Below are 18719 nucleotides of genomic sequence, written 5' to 3' on the forward strand. Positions count from 1 at the left end.
CCAAAGTCTTTCTAAATGTGAATTGTGCATTAGTGTATATATACCTGGTCACAACTGTGTATAAATGGGAGATGAACAAGAAAAAAGAATGTGAGAGACTATGGAAGGGAGAGAATGGGGGAGGGAGGAGGGGAGGAAGGAGGAGAAAAAAGGACAAAGGAGAGGATGGAGGAAATAGAAGAAAACGTTCTCTTTAAACATTCCTCTAGTTGTAGACCTTTTACTATGCTCATATTCATGCTATTGTGATGCCACAATGAATTTGTTAGTGCAAATATTTCACTGAGACTGAATCATTTTGACTGCTAGTTAAATTTTGAGAATGAAAACAAGGTAATTGTCTGCCTATCTTGGGTGTAGTGTCCACAGTACCTTCTAGAATGACCATAACCCCTCGCATTTAACTGTATACAAGGTTCCGTTTACTTCCCCTGTTCTCTAATGCCCATTTTCTTCCTAATATCCTTTTTATTAACAATTATCTGGAAATATCTCATTGTGACTTTGACTTAGGATTTTGAAAATTCACCATTGATCATCCGTAGATTTTTCTTTGAAAAAATATTTATGAGAATTCTCTTGTTATTTTCATGTCATGGAACATAGTGTTAGGCTGGCAATCAGTATGCCATAGTGATCTGCCTGTTTTCTAGACCTCCGGCACTGGAGTCTAGAAATGTGAGCACACACACACCCCTCCTTTTTCTATGGCTTCTGGGGATTTTAAACCATACTGCCATGTTTGCACAGTAAGTAGTCTTATCCACAGACATATCTCCACAGCTGTGAGAGAAACTCATAAAGTTACCTGTCTACTTTCTCTGCAATGATCACATGACCATGATTTCAAAAGAAGTTCATAAATATGACCTTGGTTCACCTACAAAACCATAATGCCTTCCATTAAACTTCAAGACCTCTAGATGGGGTCTCTAAGGAAAACATACAGTAGTACCCGAGTTTATGAACACTAAATGGTCTTGTATGTTTGGATGATCTTAAAGCAGCATGTAATAGAACAAAGTGCTTAGGAATAAATCCAAATACATTATCAGAAGATGGCAACTACCAACCAAGTTGTAAATAATATAAGCAGTGGTTCAGAATAAAGACTCAAGAAACATGTCCCTCAAGATAATATTCATTCCAAAATAGGAAGCAGAAGGAAAATAATCCACCTTCTTTCCCAAACTAAAAAAAAAAAATACAAACAGGATACAACTATGTAATAATCTAAATCATCTGACAGAATCATGTCACATATTCACTAATCTACAATGAAGAACAGTGTAGAGAGTAGAAAATGAAATCAGAGTCCATGATTTCACTAAGGGACCCTACAGGAGCACAGGTAACTCAGTTATTCGGCCCTTTATGTCCAGTAGATTATGAGATTCATGATATTTTCTGAAGCACAGGGCAGAGATGTACGACAGTGCAGTGCGTATGGTTTTCCTCAACAACTGCTACTAAGGTGAATAAAAGTCCTTGGCAGATGGTGACATCCAGAATGAAGAAACATACCACTAGCCTTCAAGTGAACGGTCCTCGCCTGACACCATGTCTTACTCTGCCAGCTACTATGGAAGCCTGGGCTATGGCTACGGCAGCCTAGGCTGAGGCTATGCCTGTGGCTATGGGGGCTGCTGTGGCTATGGTGCCTATGGTGGCTATGGTTATGGCTGCTGCTGCCCACTACTCTATAGAAGATACTGGATTTATTGTTTCTACTGAGATTCTACAGCTGCCCAGAATGTTCACTCTCATCTGCTATCTTACTAAAGTGCCTGTAAGTTTTTCACTTCAAGAACTCTTAAACAACTTCAAATAGTCTAGCTTTATAACCAAATGTCTGAGGAAAATAAATGAAATTCAGCATGCCCAGCTCGTCCCCACACCTTCTACTGCACTGTGTGAGCACTTTTGGTTTCGTACCATCTTCAAAATGTTCTGTCATATGATAAATTATGACTCTCAACTTAGGTATACAAATATAAGAATTATCAAATAAAGATTCCCCTGTGCATATTGATTTATTGTAGTTTATTAAACATAATTAGCTTCCATATGTTGAAGCATTTGTATCTGTTTAGTCTCATGTGTAGTCATATAGGAGAAGGATGAGTGAAATAAAGAGGAGGGGTAAGAGACAGACTGGGAGGAGGAATAAGGGAGTAAAATGGGGAGGAAGGGAGGGAGAGAAGAATGAGAGAGAGAGAGAGAGAGAGAGAGAGAGAGAGAGAGAGAGAGAGAAATGTGTGTGTGTGTGTGTGTATGTGTGTGTGTGCAGGGGGTGTTCATGGTATAATATTTTCTGCCACGGCTCCACCAACTCACATCTCACCAACAGTGGAGAAGGGCTCTCTTTTCTCTACATACTCTGTGACATTCAACTTTCTTCTTTCTATATTAGTCATTTTACAACTGAGGGCTGCCATCTCGTCTTGATTTGTATTTGCTTCTTAAGATATTGGAATAGAACATGATCGTGCCTTTCTGGCCTTTTGTATGTTGTCTTTCAGTAACAATCTTTTCTAATTCTCTGTTCATTTTAGCAACACTTTATTTTTTTCAGCTGTTTAGCACTGTGAATCTTATACATATTTTGTTTATTAATTACTTATCTGATGTATTTGTTTTTTTCCCTTGTGTAGATTCTTTACTATGGTGAATAATCTGTTGTCCAAAGGATCCATAGTTGGATAGATGAAAAGTTCATGGTTTTGTCTGTTCATGGTTTTACCTCTTGTGTGTGTAGCGTGCCCATCACAAACTAAGCCATCTCCCGTCCCCTTGATAGTATTTAAATATAAATATAGTATTATCTAAACCCAAAGTCACACACTATTTGTGTTGGTGAAGGATGTTGGTTTGTTCCTGGACACTCAATCTGTTGTCATATGCCACTCGTTTGTTCCCTTTCTCTCAGACCCAAAATAATCACACAGAAACTATATTATTTACAATACTGTTTGGCCAATAGCTTAAGCATATTTCTAGCTACTTCTTATATTCTAAACTAACCTATCTGCATTAATCTGTGTATCACCATGAGGTCGTGGCCTACTGGCAAAGTTTCAATGGACTCCAGTGGAGGCATCTGTCTCTTGTGATAGCTACATGGCTTCTCACTGACTCACCATACTCTCTTTCTACATCCCTGTTTGGATTTTCTACCTGATTTGACTCTGCTAAGCCATTGGCAGAAAGCAGCTTTATTTATTAATCAATAAAAGCAACACATATACAAAAGGACTTCCCACACCATACTTGGCTAGAGGAAACCCAAATGTATGCTATGCAGTTGTATTTTTGTAATACTTAATTAACTTTCCCAGCTCCCTGCCCCCGACCACTCTTCTTAGTCTCAAGTGTGTGGATTTATAAAATTTAATTTACTGAAGATATTAATTGTTAGTATGATGAATAGTTAGCAAAGAATTCCTCCACATTTCATTACTCTTGTAATGACTGTGCAACAGGGTTTATTTAGTTTGTATGCGTGTATATGTGTGTATGCATGTATTTCTGTGTGCATGTGATTGCTTGGCTTTGTTTACATGCTATCCAGTATTACCATGCTGTCGTGCTCAGTATTATCTTCTGGATCATTGAAGTTATTTCCTGAAAATACATTTTAGAGAATTTTACTTATGTTTTCTACTAAATTTCTCAAATTTGACTACAGTTAAAAATTTAAGTCCATTTGAAGATATCTTCTAGTTCCTCTCTTGTACACATAGATGTTATACTTTCCCATCACTACTTACTCAAGGGAGATTTATTTTTTTGCAACCTAGCTTTTTGATACCTTTGTTAAAAATTAAGTAACCAGGGTGCTGTGGATTTTCCCCCAGACTTCCTGTATTTTTCCACTGAACCTCATGCCTGCTTTAATGCTAGCAGCATTTAGTGTAATTAGCTGTGGCTCTGTAGAATAATCTGAGATTGGCCATTACATTGCCTCTAGCATCGCTCTTGTTTTGGCATTCTATTTTTTGAGTATTAGAGTGCTCTTAGTTTTCACATTCCTTTCTGTATTGTGTTGTCCATTTCTGTTAAGAATGTAATTAAGATTCTGATAAAGGCCACATTAAATTCATCTATTAATTTAGTAAATATAATTCTTACATTACTAATTCTGATAATCCACAACCATGGATTTCATTCAATTATTTACTGTCTTCTTCAGCTTTTCTTCAGTTCTTTAAAGTTTTCATTATAGAGGTTCTTTAACTCCTTATTAGATTTAGACCAAGATAATTTGTAACTATTATGAATGAAATTGTTCTTTGTTTTTTTTTGAAGATTTATCTTTATTTTTCATTATTAAAAACAATTTTTAAATTTAAACATTTTCATCATATACTTCCCCTTTCCCAAATCTTCCAGATTCTCTATCCAATCCAACATTAAGTTCTTTTTCAATAAAACAAACAGAAACCCCATACAATAACAAAACTCCTCCAAACAAAGAAAACAAAATAAAACCGCATTTAAAAGAAACATACACAAAAACAAAACAAAACTAAACCCTGTGGAATCCAGTTAATCGTTGGTCATCTATTCCTGACTATAAGCCCTGTCCTAGTTGATATGCTCAGTATCACTCTATTAGAAAAAAACTGATTTTCCCTCTCCAATCAGGTAGAAGTGGAAGTTTAGTTGTTAAACTTTATCATAGTAGCTAGGATTTCATTCATTCGATCATTTCTTTTTTAAAAAATATAACATGAAATATAATAAAATAAAACAAAAACTATCACATCAAAATTGACTGTGACAAACCGAAAGAAGGAGAAAGCTCTCCACAAACTGACAGCAGGGCCTCGTTGCTGAAGACAATACCTACACAACTGTTGTAAGGAGACCACGTGTTTTCCGGCCGCCCGGCAGCTCAGACCCAAAATAATCACACAGAAACTATATTATTCAAATTACTGCTTGGCACATTCGCTCTAGCTTCTTATTGACTAACACTTATATCTTAATTTAATCCATTTCCAGTAATCTGTGTATTGCCACATGGCTGTTGCTTACTGAGTAATTTTCAGCATCTGTCTCCAGCGGGTTTCTCTCTGACTCTAACTCCTTTCTCCCAGCATTCAGTTTAGTTTTCCCTAAGTTCTTCCCTATCAATGGGCCAAAACAGTTTCTTTATTCACCAACGGTATTCACAGCATACAGAGGGGAATCCCACATCACACAACTCATTAAAGATGGAGCTGTCAAACCAGTGCTCCCGTGGAGCCTTCACTCCTACACCACAGCATCTTTGGTGCAGGAACATACTCTACATACTCTCAAAAGAGAAATGTAAACAGCAGCCCATCTACAACCCTTTAACTACACTCATGTACTGCCTGCGTGATGAGCTAGGGCAGTGGCGGCACAGAGTGGTGGCATCAAATCCTTCTCTTGAGGGTTCAGGGAAACTCACAGTAGAGACGGCAGAAATAGTGTAAGAGCCAGAGGGGATGGAGGACACCAGGAGAAAAATTCTCTCCAAACCAACTGAGAAAAGCTCATACTAACACATAGAAACTGAACCAGTATGCTCAGGGCCTGCACAAGTCTGCACGAGGTTTTGTGTGTGTGTGTGTGTGGTGTGTGTGTGTGTGTGTGCGTGTGTATTATGACTTCCAGTTTATTGTTTTTATGGAATTCCTGAGTGTGTTAACATGTGGAGCTCTGATAATTGTGCCTTCTTTGATTTATTGACAGGCTCATTAGGGCTATGTAACTATGCTTCAGATTTTTAAATGTTCATTTTTATAGCCTGTTCCTTAAGGCTCAAAGTGTTTACCAACTTTCAGAGTTTCTTGTGGATTCTTTTAGTTTCCTTAAACACAGCACTATGGCCTCTAAATATATACCTCTTTGGCCTGTTTCTTTTCTACTTGATAGGTAGTCATTTATAGAGCTAGCCCCCGTAAATTAAGAATGGAAACCTCTTCTCCTGGAATCACTCAGTTCCTACACTTAGAGGTCTGGTACCTTTCCTATAGATGTGTTTGTTTGACTGTCAAACTAATTCTCTGCTTTTATATTTTTTCCAAAATTTATTTTTTTTTTCCTATTTCTTTCATTCTTGAGATTGTATGATTACAGCATTTCCTCATTCTCTATTATCACTCCGAACATTCCCATATACCCATCCTTGCTCTCTTTCCAATTTATAACTTATCTTTCATTAATTGTTGTTATATGAATATAACTATTTGTATATGCATATGTATTTAAACATAAAACTTAATCAGACTGTATAATATTACTTGTATGTATCTTAAGAAGGCTATTGTGTTTTGTTTAAATGTATTTTAATGAATGTTATTATATGTCTCTTGGTGATTTGGTTTCATTGTTTACACCACCTCTTCTTCCACCAGCTACAAACTGACACACAAAGAAAGAATCCTTAGATTGTTTCCTTTTAATGAATTCAGGCCCATTTTTAGGGAGAACAATACTGTCTGTAGCACCTATTATTTTGTTCATGCTTGACAAAATATCCATCACTGATATAACCCCAGGACTTCTAAAAAATTATTCAAGGGACATGATTCTGCTATAGCTACAGTGCCATTTTGAAAGCCAATGTGACTTCTAATTAAAAGAAAAACTGTATCTAAAAGTTGATGTTGGAAAACAAACTCATTGATATATGTTTAAAAATAAAGTCTAAAATACTACCATATGAGACATGAGACAAAGAGAAGCATGTCTGACAATTATTAAATGGTCACTGATTTTTTACAGACAATTAAAATCAACATGTATAAGGAATACACTAACAACAACTGATGATATGTTTATATAAGATATAGATCACCAACAACAACCAGATCATGCTTTGTTAGCGAGTTCCAGGAAATTTATTCACTGAGATACAATATATTCTACAATAACAAAACAAGCAAAAACAAAGAAATCAGAAAGAAATTTACCTACAAAATCCTTAAAGAAAACAGATATCGAAAGAAGATAATTATTTTACGTTCATTATATAACAGGATCAGGCCAAATGTACACAATAAGCTAACTATAGATTAAGTTAGAGTCTTGGAAATATACCGAGACCCTCGTTTTGACACCAATGATTTGATCACGGGTTCAGGACACAGAACATAATTATTTCAGGCATGCAGCTTGGTAAATACAGTAAAATATGCACTTGTGATGCTTTTCTGAAGCACAATGGAGAGATGGATAACACTGCAATACTTGTGGTTTTCCCCAAAGAAACACAGGTATATAAAGGTGTCCGGCAGATGGGGACACACAGACGTGAGAAGCCTACTGCTTATCTTCTCTGGACACTCCTGACAGCATGTGTTACTACGGCGGATACTGCGGAGGCCTGGGCTATGGCTATGGTGGCCTAGGCTATGGCTATGGCTGTGGCTATGGTGGTTATGGTGGCTATGGTGGATGTGGTAGATATAGTGGCTATGGTTATGGCTGCTACCGCCCACTGTGCTATGGGAGATACTGGTCTTACGGCTTCTACTGAAGAGTTTCTTATGCCCGGTCTTCCTGACTAGAAGAGCTTCCAAGTATTTTCAGATTAGGGAGACATACATATCTTCAAAACTTCTAACTTAGACCAAAACACCTGAAAAAATCACTGAAACACAACCTGATCATCTAATTCCTCATCTTCAGTCAGACTGTGATTATCTGTAAAAATATTTTATCTTCATCATGATCTGCAAATTGTTTTCAAATTTAACTCTCAATCTTTGTGTAGAAATGTTTGTATTCTCAAGCAACTAAAAGATTAAACAGTGTAAAATAATTTCTGTGTACTTTGTGCTTTTGTATCTGTTCGTCACATGTGGGGGTGGTCGTGGAAAAGTCAGAGGGGAGTGAAGGAGAGGAAGATGGAGTGGGGGAAGGAAAAAGGAGGGGTCTTCAGGGGTCTTTCAGGGCTCTTCTATGGATGGATATTTGGTTGTTTTTATAACTTGAATATTGTAAACAATGGAACAATAAAGTTGACAGTGCACTGTTTCTTTAGGATCCAATAATTTAATCTAGTTATAATAACAGTAGTGTAACCTCTAGATATTCTGTCACTTCCCTCTATGCTTGCAAGCATGCTGGATGTTATTTTCTGTCATAGTTGCACTGTTATATTCCTATCAACAATAGAGTTTTATCCATGCGCTCTGTAACATAACATCTATTTTATATACCTTTTATTTTATTGATTTTTATTGAGCTCTACATTTTTCTCTGATTCCTTCCCTGTCTCTCCTCTCCCCTTCAACCCTCACCCAAGGTCTCCATGCTCCCAATTTACTCAGGAGAGCTTGTCTTTTTCTACTTCCCATGTACATTAGATCTATGTACATCTCTCTTAGGGTCCTCATTATAGTCTAGGTTTTCTGGGTTTGGGGATTTGTGGGCTGGTTTTTGCTTTATGTTTAAAAACCACTTATGAGTGAGTTCATGTGATAATTGTCTTTCTGTGTCTGTGTTACCTCACTCAAAATGATGTTTTCTAGCCCCATGCTGCTGTTACTTTTTTCTGCTGTGTAGTACTCCATTGTGTACCATATTTTCTTCATCCATTCTTTGGTTAGGGGGAATTTAGGTCGTTTCCAGTTTCTGGCTATGAAAAACAGAGCTTCTATGAACATAGTTGAGCACATGTCCTTGTGGCACCATTGAGCATCCTTTGGATATATAACCAAAAGTGGTATTACTGGGTCTTGAGGAAGGTTTTTTCCCTAATTTTCTGAGTAATCGTCACACTGACATCCAAAGGGGGCTGTACCAGCTTTCACTCCCACCAGAAATGCAGGAGTGTTCCCTTTAAACCGCAACCTCTCCAGCATAACATTCATCTTTTTAAACAAGGGTTACCTAACAGTTGTTGGGTGCAATCTCATCTTGATATTGACTTGCTTTCTGCACTATTAGTGAAGTAGAACATTACCATGTCCACTTGTCCATCTGTAGCTTTTCATTTGAAAAACATGTCTGTTCCAATGCTTGTCTCATTTTGGCGTAAGTTTATATTCTTTTGGCTGTTTAGCTTAGCTATACATACCCTCTATTAATTTGGTTTATTCGTCCCCTGCCTGATGTACTTATTTTCTTCCTCTGCATGGAGTTTCATTGATACAGTTAATGGTTCTGTTCTTCAGAACTTTCTTAGTTGGTACATGCAAAGTTGTCTGTTTTCATTTTACTTTCTTATGTGTGTGACAACTCTGTGTGTTTTAGAGGTGTTCATGTGAATGCATATACACAGGTACATGCGTATGAGTGTGCTAACATGGAAAGGTTTGAAGTTCAGGTCTTTCTCAGTTGCTTTCCAATTTACATATTGAGGTAGAGTCATTAGAGCAGGAATCTCGCATTCTAGCTAGTCTGGAAATCCGACTTGCTTCAAATGATATGCAAGGTTAACAGGTGAACTGCTACACTCAGCTGGGCTTAAGAAATCTATACTTGGTTTCATGTTGATATTTCATACTCACTGGCTATTTTATTGGTTCTTATTCATCCCACTATAACCTGCCTTCCCCTACCCCTCCTCTGCTTTTATGGTTCATGTATTGCAATAGTCCCTAGTTTTCCCATCCCTCTGATATGTTCTTGTCTCATGGAGCCCTTTCTGGTTGAATGATTTATTATTTCGGAGTGTGCAAGGAAATATACACATAAACACACATAAACAATTTAAATATAGATTCTGTACATGCCACAAGTTATATAACATTTGACTTTCTTTTTAAACTTTTAGTATAAAGACATTTTCTAATTTAAAAAATGCATTAATTATAAAATCCATACAATGTTTTTTAAGGATAATCATCCCCTCAGTTTCTACCCTTACTGTATTCATTTCCACCCAATTTTGAGATTATTATTTTTGTTTAACTTTCTTCTATGCAGTCTAGTTTGTATTCCCCAACTTGTCTTGGAATTGAAGTCTGCTTTGGTGTGCAGCCATCCCATCAGAGGTTACATCACTAATAAAAATTGATCTTTCAGAAGCTATCAAATCCTAATTACCCCTCAGTTTCTGGGAGTTCAACTCCCTCCTCCTCCAAGAAGGAGGAGGTTGAAGGATGTACTGATCTAAGGGTGTGACAGTAAGGCATTAGCAATCACTTGATGGTATTTCCATTTAACAGAATACTCAGTATTGGGTTCTCTAGTAGGAACTGTGAAACTGTGGCTTTTTATTGTTATTATAATTTTATTCATTTTATTCTTTCTGAATATGTTGGGATGGGGATATGCATATGGCATGTCATGAACCTGGAAGTCAGAGGAAAATATGAAAATGGGTCCTCTCCTTCCACCTTATAGGACACTTAGATAAAACACAGCATGTTTCAAGCATGTGTGTCATGTGCCTTTAGGTACTGATCCATCTCATCAGCCCAGCATTTGTCTTTCTCAGTCTGGCTTATTTTGTTTAACATAATGAGCAGTTGAACGCAAACTTTGTGAAAAAAACGATTTGAAGAAGACACTGGAATATGGAAGGACATTTCCTGTTCATGGCAGGGAAAGAATTAATTACATGACAGGGTTATGTTTGCTTAACAAATGTAGAAATGTCATGCCATCTTCATCAAAATTCCAATCATATTCTAACAGAACTAGACAATACAATCCTAATGATCATGTGAAGCACAAAATGAACCTAGCATTCAAAGTAATACAAGCTGAAAGGAAGATGCTGGACCTACCACCAAACCTGATCTCATGTTAAACCGCAGAGCCATAGTAATAAAGGCTAACTGACACTAGTACAAGAGAAAACATACAGAATTTGAAAGGACATATATGACAGAAATACATTAAGAATAAAACCAAAATGAAATTATGTAGATATTAACTATCCTTAAGTTACCCATAACCAGATCATTTCTGTTACGGAGACTAAGGGAATACATTACTTCTGATAGAATTACTCTATAATTAAAGAAACAAAAGGAAAGGAAAGGAAAGGAAAGGAAAGGAAAGGAAAGGAAAGGAAAGGAAAGGAAAGGAAAGGAAAGGAAAGGAAAGACAAGACAAGACAAGACAAGACAAGACAAGACAAAGGCCTGTGGAGTATTATAAAACAAACAGGCATAAAAACAAAGAGTGATGTTTCAGTGACTGCCATAGAGACACAGTAGAGTTTTCTAAGCATTAAATAAACTAAGTACAGAATGAGGAAGAGTCTTGTAAACAGTAACAGAATCTCATGTTAAAACCTCATGGTTTGACCATGGGATGCCGACATATGAGCACAATTATCCCAGTTATGTTGATTTGTTTGTCCGATAATCCATGGCATGCTGATGTTTTCTGAGCACAGAGGAAGCATGTATGACATTATAATGCCTGTGGTTTCCCCAACAAACAGCCAGCTGTATAAAAGGCCATTGGCAGATGGTGACATCCATACTCAAGAAACCTTCAGCTGGTCCTAAACTAAGCAGTCTACTCCTGACACCATGTGTTACTATGGCAGCTACTATGGAGGCCTGGGTTATGGCTATGGTAGTCTAGGCTGTGGTTATGGCTGTGGCTATGGTGGCTATGGAGGCTATGGTGGATATGGTGGCTATGGTTATGGTTGCTGCCGCCCACTGTGCTATAGAAGGTACTGGTCTTATGGCTTCTACTGAAGTTTCTACAGAGGCCCAGCTTTCCTTACTGAAAATGCTTCTGAGTATTTCAAAGACAGTCTAAAATATCTTCACAAAATTTTACCTTTCTACTAAGATATCTGAAAAATAATTGAAATACTACATGGCCATCTAATGCTTCATATTCACAGTTGGACTGTGATTATGTTTTATGCTATATTCATCACGCTCTGTAAAATGATTTCAAGACTGACTCTCAACTTTTGTGTTAAAATGGATGTACTATCAAATAACTAAATGATTAAACAATCCAACCAGTTTTCATGTGTCTTGTGCTTTTGTATCTGTCTGGTCACATGTGGGGTGGTTGTGGAGAAGTGGAAGGGGAGTGAAGGAGAGGAAGATGGAGAGGGAGAAGAAAAAGGAAGAAAATAAGGAAGAAGTATAGGACACTGGAGAGAGACATATCCTTTCAGAAGTCATCTACAAATGGACACTTGATTATAGGCAATGCAACAATAAACTTGGTAGTGCACCTATTTCTTTAATATCCAAATAATTTAATTTAATGATAATCGCAGTAGCATAACATAGATCTTCTGTTGCTTTCCTATGTATTTGCAAGCATGCCACATTGTATTTACTGTCATGGCTGCAATAAGTTACATCCCCATCAGAGGGAGAAAGGTTCCCTTTTATCCACATGCTCTGTAACATCCATCTTCCATTTTGTAATATTGATTATCAAGAGGCAGAGCCAGGAACTAGTCAACAGAAAGTAGCCATAGAGAATAAATGAGTCCAGAAAATGGATAGAGCAACACAAAGGAAGCAGTCAAGAGATCCTTTTTGGTTTGGAACAGCAGAAGAGAAACTCTCTTTCTGAGATGCCAGCTAAGGAGGAAGGTCAACTGGTTACTCTTTGGCCCCTCTTAGGTGGCAGGTCAGATCTGACTCTTAAATCTATTTGTAAAGTTATAAGATTAAAATTAGTTTAAAAACATTTGGTGTTCCAATATGTGGCAAGACCACATGGACAGAGATGATGCCAGTCCATCGTATTGCTTCTGCTGGCTCTACTGCCGACAAACTGAAAAGTCAGCAGATTTGGTGAGACACCTGGGAAGTCCTTAAGGATAACACTAACTAGTATTAAAAATAATTTTTCCCATGTTAAGGATGGGAAATACCACAATGCAAGGCATTAGGATAGCATGGATAGTGCTGCTTTGGATGGCTTGAAAATGGCAGCAGTAAATGAGGGGTAAATGGCCTAGCTGGGATTGACATATGCTGATCGTAATTGCTGTGAGTCTGGCAATTCATATTTTATCCTTACAAAGTTCCTTGACAACTGTGTAAACTTTGAAAAGCTGACTGATAAGATACAAGCCTCAGAAATACTTATTAATTAAAACAATTAATAATAAGTATTAATTAATTAATAAGTATTGATTAATAAGTAATAAAATAATTAATTAATAAGTATAGACAAGACAGAAGAATTTAGACAAGAATCTGCTGTGCCTCTGCATGAAGAAACTGAAGAGGGTCTGTCCAAGATTATTAGAACAACAACTTTAGTTTTTCCAGTTACTATACAAGAATGACTAGAAGATGATAGTAACCCACTAGGTTATGAAGAAGTGAAATAGAATCTTATAGAAAGATTAGATTTGAGAAGATTTAAGGAAGTGGTCATTTCATATGTTATTCATCCTCCCCGTGAGAAGCAGATAGTAAATTCAGGGACAACTCAGGATATAATTATCCCCCAAAATGGACAGATTTAGTTACAGCAATATTGGAAGCTGGTTATCAGTTTCAATGGTGAACATGGAGTAAGCCTTGATGAGCAAGCCAGTAAACAGCACCCCTATGATAGCCTTTGAATCAGCTTCTGCCTTCAGGTCCCTGTCTGAGTTTCTGTCTTGACTTCTTTTGGTGATGAACAATGATATATAAGTGTGACCCAAATAACCCTATCCTCCTCAACTTGCTTTTCATCATGGTATTTCATCACAGCAATGGACCCTAACTAAGACACCATCTCTCTTCCCACTCAACTTTGAGTTTACTATTTTTCTTCTGATTCCCCTCATGTTGTCCAGTTTGTATCGCCAGCTTTCCTGAAAAAGGAATCCCTCTCTAATGTGTGGTCAGCTTGCCAGAGGTCACGTCATTAACAAAAACTGATCTCTGAGCAAGTATAAAATGCTAATATCACCTCAGTTACTAGTGGTCTACCTCCCTTCTTCTACCATGCTCCATGTATAATTGGAGCATGCTTGTGTTTTATGCATAACGTCACAATCACTGTGTATTCAAATGTCTGTCTGCCCTGTTGTCTGGAAAACAGTCCCGTGAAGTCATTCACCAGCTCTTAGGTTTCAATCTTCCTATCTCCTCTCCTAAAAGACCTCTGAAGCTTGAGAAGTGTGGTATGAATGTTCAATTTAAGATTTAAAACTCCATTTTTTTTTTGCTATCTGGAAATTTACCAGTTATGGGGAACATCTCTTTATTAAGAGCCATGTATTGCAAGAAACTTCATTGATGGGAACTGGGGAATAGACTAGTCTATGGAGATAAAAATAAGTCTTTAGGAGTCATTTTAATAGTATGTTTATTTAACAGAAGGATTAGCACTGGGTTCTCCCTGGGGACATGAAAATCTGTGACTTTTTTTTATTAAAATGTATTCATTTTCTTTTTTCACTGGTATTGGATGGAGGGCATAAATATGCTGTATTTCACATTTGGAAATCAGAGAAAAATATGTAAGACTGGCTTTACTCCTTGGGACCTTCACATCCAACTCAGGACTTCGAGCACAGTGTGTGTGCTGTTATCTACCGAGCCATCCAACCAGCCCAGCATTTGTCTTTCTCAGTTTGGCTCATTTTTCTTAACATAATTATTAGTAGCATCCATTTTCTGTGAAGAAAATAACTTGGAGAAGAAACTAGGCTATGGAATGACATCCCTATGGATTTGGAGAATTAACAACATGAAAATGGCTATGTTTGCTGAAACAATACACAGATTTCATTCAATCGCCATCAGAATACCAACTGCATTCTTAAAATAGATAGACAACACAATCATAAAGGAAATAGGAAGGCATAAGATGATTCTAAGAACCCAAACAACAATAAACATAAAGGAAGATGCTGGACCTATCACAGAATCTAATTTCAAATTATAACCATAAAGCCATAGTAATAAAAACAAAATAACAAAATAGACATTTAAGAAAGAAATTGAAGAAGGTATCAGAAGATAGATAGATCTCCTATGCTCGTGAACAAGTGGGATTAGCAAAACATCATAAAAAATATGCGACCGAATGATATGAGTAGAATACATTTAAAATAAAACCAAAATGTGTTTATTTATATATTGTGTCACCAAGTTATCAATAATATAACATTAACCAGACCATTCTGCATGAGGGAACTAAGGAAATACATGCCTCCAGACATATTTCTTTTATATTAACAAAGCAAAGCAAAGAAGACATAAAGACCTTTTATGTATTAGAGTACTGCAAAACAGACATAAAAAGAAGAGATAGCTATTCAAATTATTCGTATTGTGTCACAGTGCAGTTTCATAAGTATTAAATAAACTAAAAATAGAATGAGGCAGAGTCTTGAAAATAGAACCAGAATTTCATGTTAAAGTCTTATGATTTGACCATGGTAACCTAACAAATGAACACAATTATCTCAGCTATGCTGATTTGTTTGTCCAGTAAAACATGACATGCTGATATTTTTGGAAGCATAGTGGAAACATTATAATGCCTGTGGTTTTCTCCACCAAACACTCGGGTATATAAAAGGCCCTTAGGAGATGGTGACATTCAGACTCAAGAAACCTACAGCTGGTCCTAAGCTAAGCAGTCCTCTTTTGACACCATGTGTTACTATGGCAGCTACTATGGAGGTCTGGGATATGGCTATGGTGGTCTAGGCTGTGGTTATGGCTGTGGCTATGGTGGCTATGGTGGCTATGATGGCTATGGCTATGGTTACTGCCGCCCCCTGTGTTGTAGAAGATACTGGTCTTATGGTTTCTACTGAAGAGTTTATGCATCTTCCTGAAAGTGTTTCCAAGTATTTTCATGCCAGCAACTCAAAAATATCTTCAAAAATTCTAACTTTACAACAAAATATCTGAAACAAAACTGAAATGCAGTATGGTCATCTAATTCCTCATCTTCAGTTGGACTATGATTATGTTTATGATATCTTCATAATACTCTGTAAAATGTTTTCAATATTGACTCTCAACTGTTGTACAAAAAGATTTATATTATCCAATAACTAAATGATTAAACAATACAATTCAATATCTTCAGGCTTTCTGCTTTTGTATCTATTTGGTCAGACAGACAGTGGGATGGAGAGGAGGCAGGAGATTCACTTACCTTGGCAGTGGGAGAGGGCATTTGGGAGTGGGCGGGGCTTGTCTCTTAAAGGGGCAGGATACCCAGGTGACAGCCCAGGCCAGCAGATTACAACAACTAATAACCAGATCATTCTTCATTAGGAAGATGTGGAAATACATTCTTGCAGATAGAATTACTGTACAATAACAAAGAAAATAAAATACAAAGATCTTTTACCTGTGGAGTATCACAAACCCAATAGACATAAAAAGAGAACACACTATTTCAATGATTGGTGTAAAAGCACAGAAGAGTTTCATACGTATTAAATAAACTAGATACAGAATGAAGCAGAATCTTGACAACAGTACCAGAATTTTATGTTAGAGTCCCATGATTTGACCATGGGATTCTAACCTATGAGCACAACTATCTAAAGTTATGCAGCTTTGTCTGCCCAGTAAACCAGGGCATGATGATGTTTCTGGAAGCAGAGTGGAAACAAGGATGACATTCTGATACCTGTGGTTTTCCCCACCAGTCCGCTGTATAAATGGTCCTTGGAAGACGATGTCATCTAGACTGAGGGATCCTACTTCTTTTTCTGAGCATTCCACTTCTGAGATCATGTGTTACTAAGGCAGCCACTGTGGAGTCCTGGGCTATGGCTACGCTGGCCTAGGCTATGGTTATGGCTGCTGGCGCTCACTGTGCTATAGAAGATACTTGTGTTATGGCTTCTACTGAGGAGTTTCTACAGCTGCTTAGAATTTTGACATCATCTGCTGTCTTCCTAGAAATAGCCTCAAGATTCTTCACATAAGGAATTCTTAAATATCTACATAATTTTAAACTTTATGCTAAACCATCTGAGAAAAAATCAACAATGCATGACCATCTTCTTTGTCATTTTCATTTGGAAAATGTGTCAGCCTGCAGATAATTTTATTAGTGCCTTTGTAAGGATCTGTGAAATGTGATTCAGGGCAAACTCTCTACCTTTTTATTAAGCTGTATATATTAATATTAAAATGCATTTCATTGTAGATTTTGACTTTGTTCAGTTTTAGTAAATAGTCTCTCAGTTTTTCACATTTTATGTATTTCTGTGTAATTTTTCAGATATGTGTAGGTCTTTTTAAATGATACATGGAAGGAAGGAAGGAAGGAAGGAAAGAAGGAAGGAAGGAAGGAAGGAAGGAAGGAAGGAAGGAAGAAAGGAAGGAAGGAGACATAGATATATATAGAGAGATTTATCGTATTTAGTTGCCTAAATTTAATAAGGAAGTATATCATTTCTTACTAACAGCTCATTAAAAATATTTCCACTCTCAGCATTCCTTAGTTGCCCAGAGTTCTTTGTGTATGGTTGAGGCCTCATGAGCTCCCCCCTTCTACATTATCATGTCCATTGGTGCTGTCCCGGTTCAACTTATATTTAGACAACCACGTTGGTGAGAGTTTACAGGCATGGATTCTGAGGTTTCTAGTAATTTCACAGTGAAGTCCTTGCCTCCTGGTTTTAAAGCCTTTCCTGTCCTTCTTTTTGCAATGATTCCCAAGCCTTGGGTGCATGAGTTGTCATTTATAGAAACATATATAGGAATGTATATGTGTGTAAGCATGAATATATTAATTTTCTCCAAAATAAAAATTATTTCCATTTTTAGTGTGCCTCACCATTAAGCTAATAAGATGAAAGGTAATGAAATACTGCAATAAATGAAATGCATGGTGTTGTATGAGGTTGTTTGTTTGTTTCCTGGCCACCCAGACTCCTGAAATAACTACACAGAAAACCGTATTAACTAAATAACTGTTTGACCTATTAGCTCTAGCTTATTGTTGGCTAGCTCTTACATCTTAATTTAACCCATTTCTATTACTCTGTATATTGCCATGTGGGTATGGTTTATTGGCAATATTCCCCTCCCTGCCAAATTCCTCTCTCTCCATGTGTGCATTGTTGCTGCTGCTGTTCTGTATCCTCCATAATTTAAATTCAAAATGTTGAACTTGTAGAACCCTACAGAAGGATACAAAAGAAAGAACAGATTTTTAAAGCTAACAAAAATATCATCCACAGATTGGAGCTTTCAGGTTAGTAATTTCAAATTAGTTATGCAGAGCAGCAAGGGGTTTTACAAAGTCTATGTGAAAACTGAAAATTCACCATAAAAACAAAGTTAGGTCCAAAATAATTAAAACAAGTAAATAGTAGACTTAGCAACTCAAACTTAATTTTCTGCAGATATTAAGTTAAAGCAAAATGATTTCAAAATGGGATGCAAAACACCAAAGACAGCGTAAAGGAAATCTCAGGCCTCATGGATAAGAAACACATGTGCAATCATAATTCATCAAGGGACAAAGACATGCAGCAGAGCCATTTGTTTAAATACTTTATGTTTTTTCAAAATTGCTAAAAGAATTCCTATGCATTGTTCAGAGAGAGAAATCCAATTAAAGACTTAAGCAAGAATAATATAATCACGGAAGATTAAATTCAAACCCCAAATCTTAATTTAGCCAGACAATACAAACTCGTTATCTGGTAAGAGCAAGGAAGAGGTGATGATAAATACAACAGAGGCAAAGGGAGTTGGGAGAAGATATGATGATGTTTTAAGGCTGAATTATAAATAACTGCCAGTTTAGGATGCCTTATAGCCAAAAGTGCCTGTATAATAAAACAAATATGCTAATAAATATAACCA

At 36.8% G+C, this 18719-nt stretch overlaps 3 protein-coding genes and 2 pseudogenes across 3 annotated transcripts; all 5 read left to right on the forward strand.

Moving 5' to 3' along the window:
* Window positions 1-1560: 1560 nt before the first annotated feature.
* Window positions 1561-1734, forward strand: LOC126499389 (keratin-associated protein 20-1-like; annotated as a pseudogene).
* Window positions 1735-7330: 5596 nt separating this feature from the next.
* Window positions 7331-7513, forward strand: LOC126499515 (keratin-associated protein 20-1-like). The gene has a single exon (XM_050138756.1). The coding sequence runs from the start codon at window positions 7331-7333 to the stop codon at window positions 7511-7513; it is 183 nt and encodes a 60-aa protein (XP_049994713.1).
* Window positions 7514-11471: 3958 nt separating this feature from the next.
* Window positions 11472-11645, forward strand: LOC126499516 (keratin-associated protein 20-2-like). Its single transcript, XM_050138757.1, has one exon. It carries the CDS (start codon window positions 11472-11474, stop codon window positions 11643-11645), a length of 174 nt encoding a protein of 57 aa, XP_049994714.1.
* Window positions 11646-15529: 3884 nt separating this feature from the next.
* LOC126499517 (keratin-associated protein 20-1-like) lies at window positions 15530-15694 on the forward strand. Its single transcript, XM_050138758.1, has one exon. It carries the CDS (start codon window positions 15530-15532, stop codon window positions 15692-15694), a length of 165 nt encoding a protein of 54 aa, XP_049994715.1.
* A 935-nt stretch (window positions 15695-16629) lies between these two features.
* LOC126499388 (keratin-associated protein 20-2-like) lies at window positions 16630-16749 on the forward strand (annotated as a pseudogene).
* The last annotated feature ends 1970 nt before the right edge of the window (window positions 16750-18719 follow it).

The sequence above is a fragment of the Alexandromys fortis genome, unplaced genomic scaffold, assembly GCF_014885135.2.
Source record: "Alexandromys fortis isolate MF-2015 unplaced genomic scaffold, M_Fortis_MF-2015_v1.1 scaffold_11, whole genome shotgun sequence".
NCBI classification, from domain to species: Eukaryota; Metazoa; Chordata; class Mammalia; order Rodentia; family Cricetidae; genus Alexandromys; species Alexandromys fortis.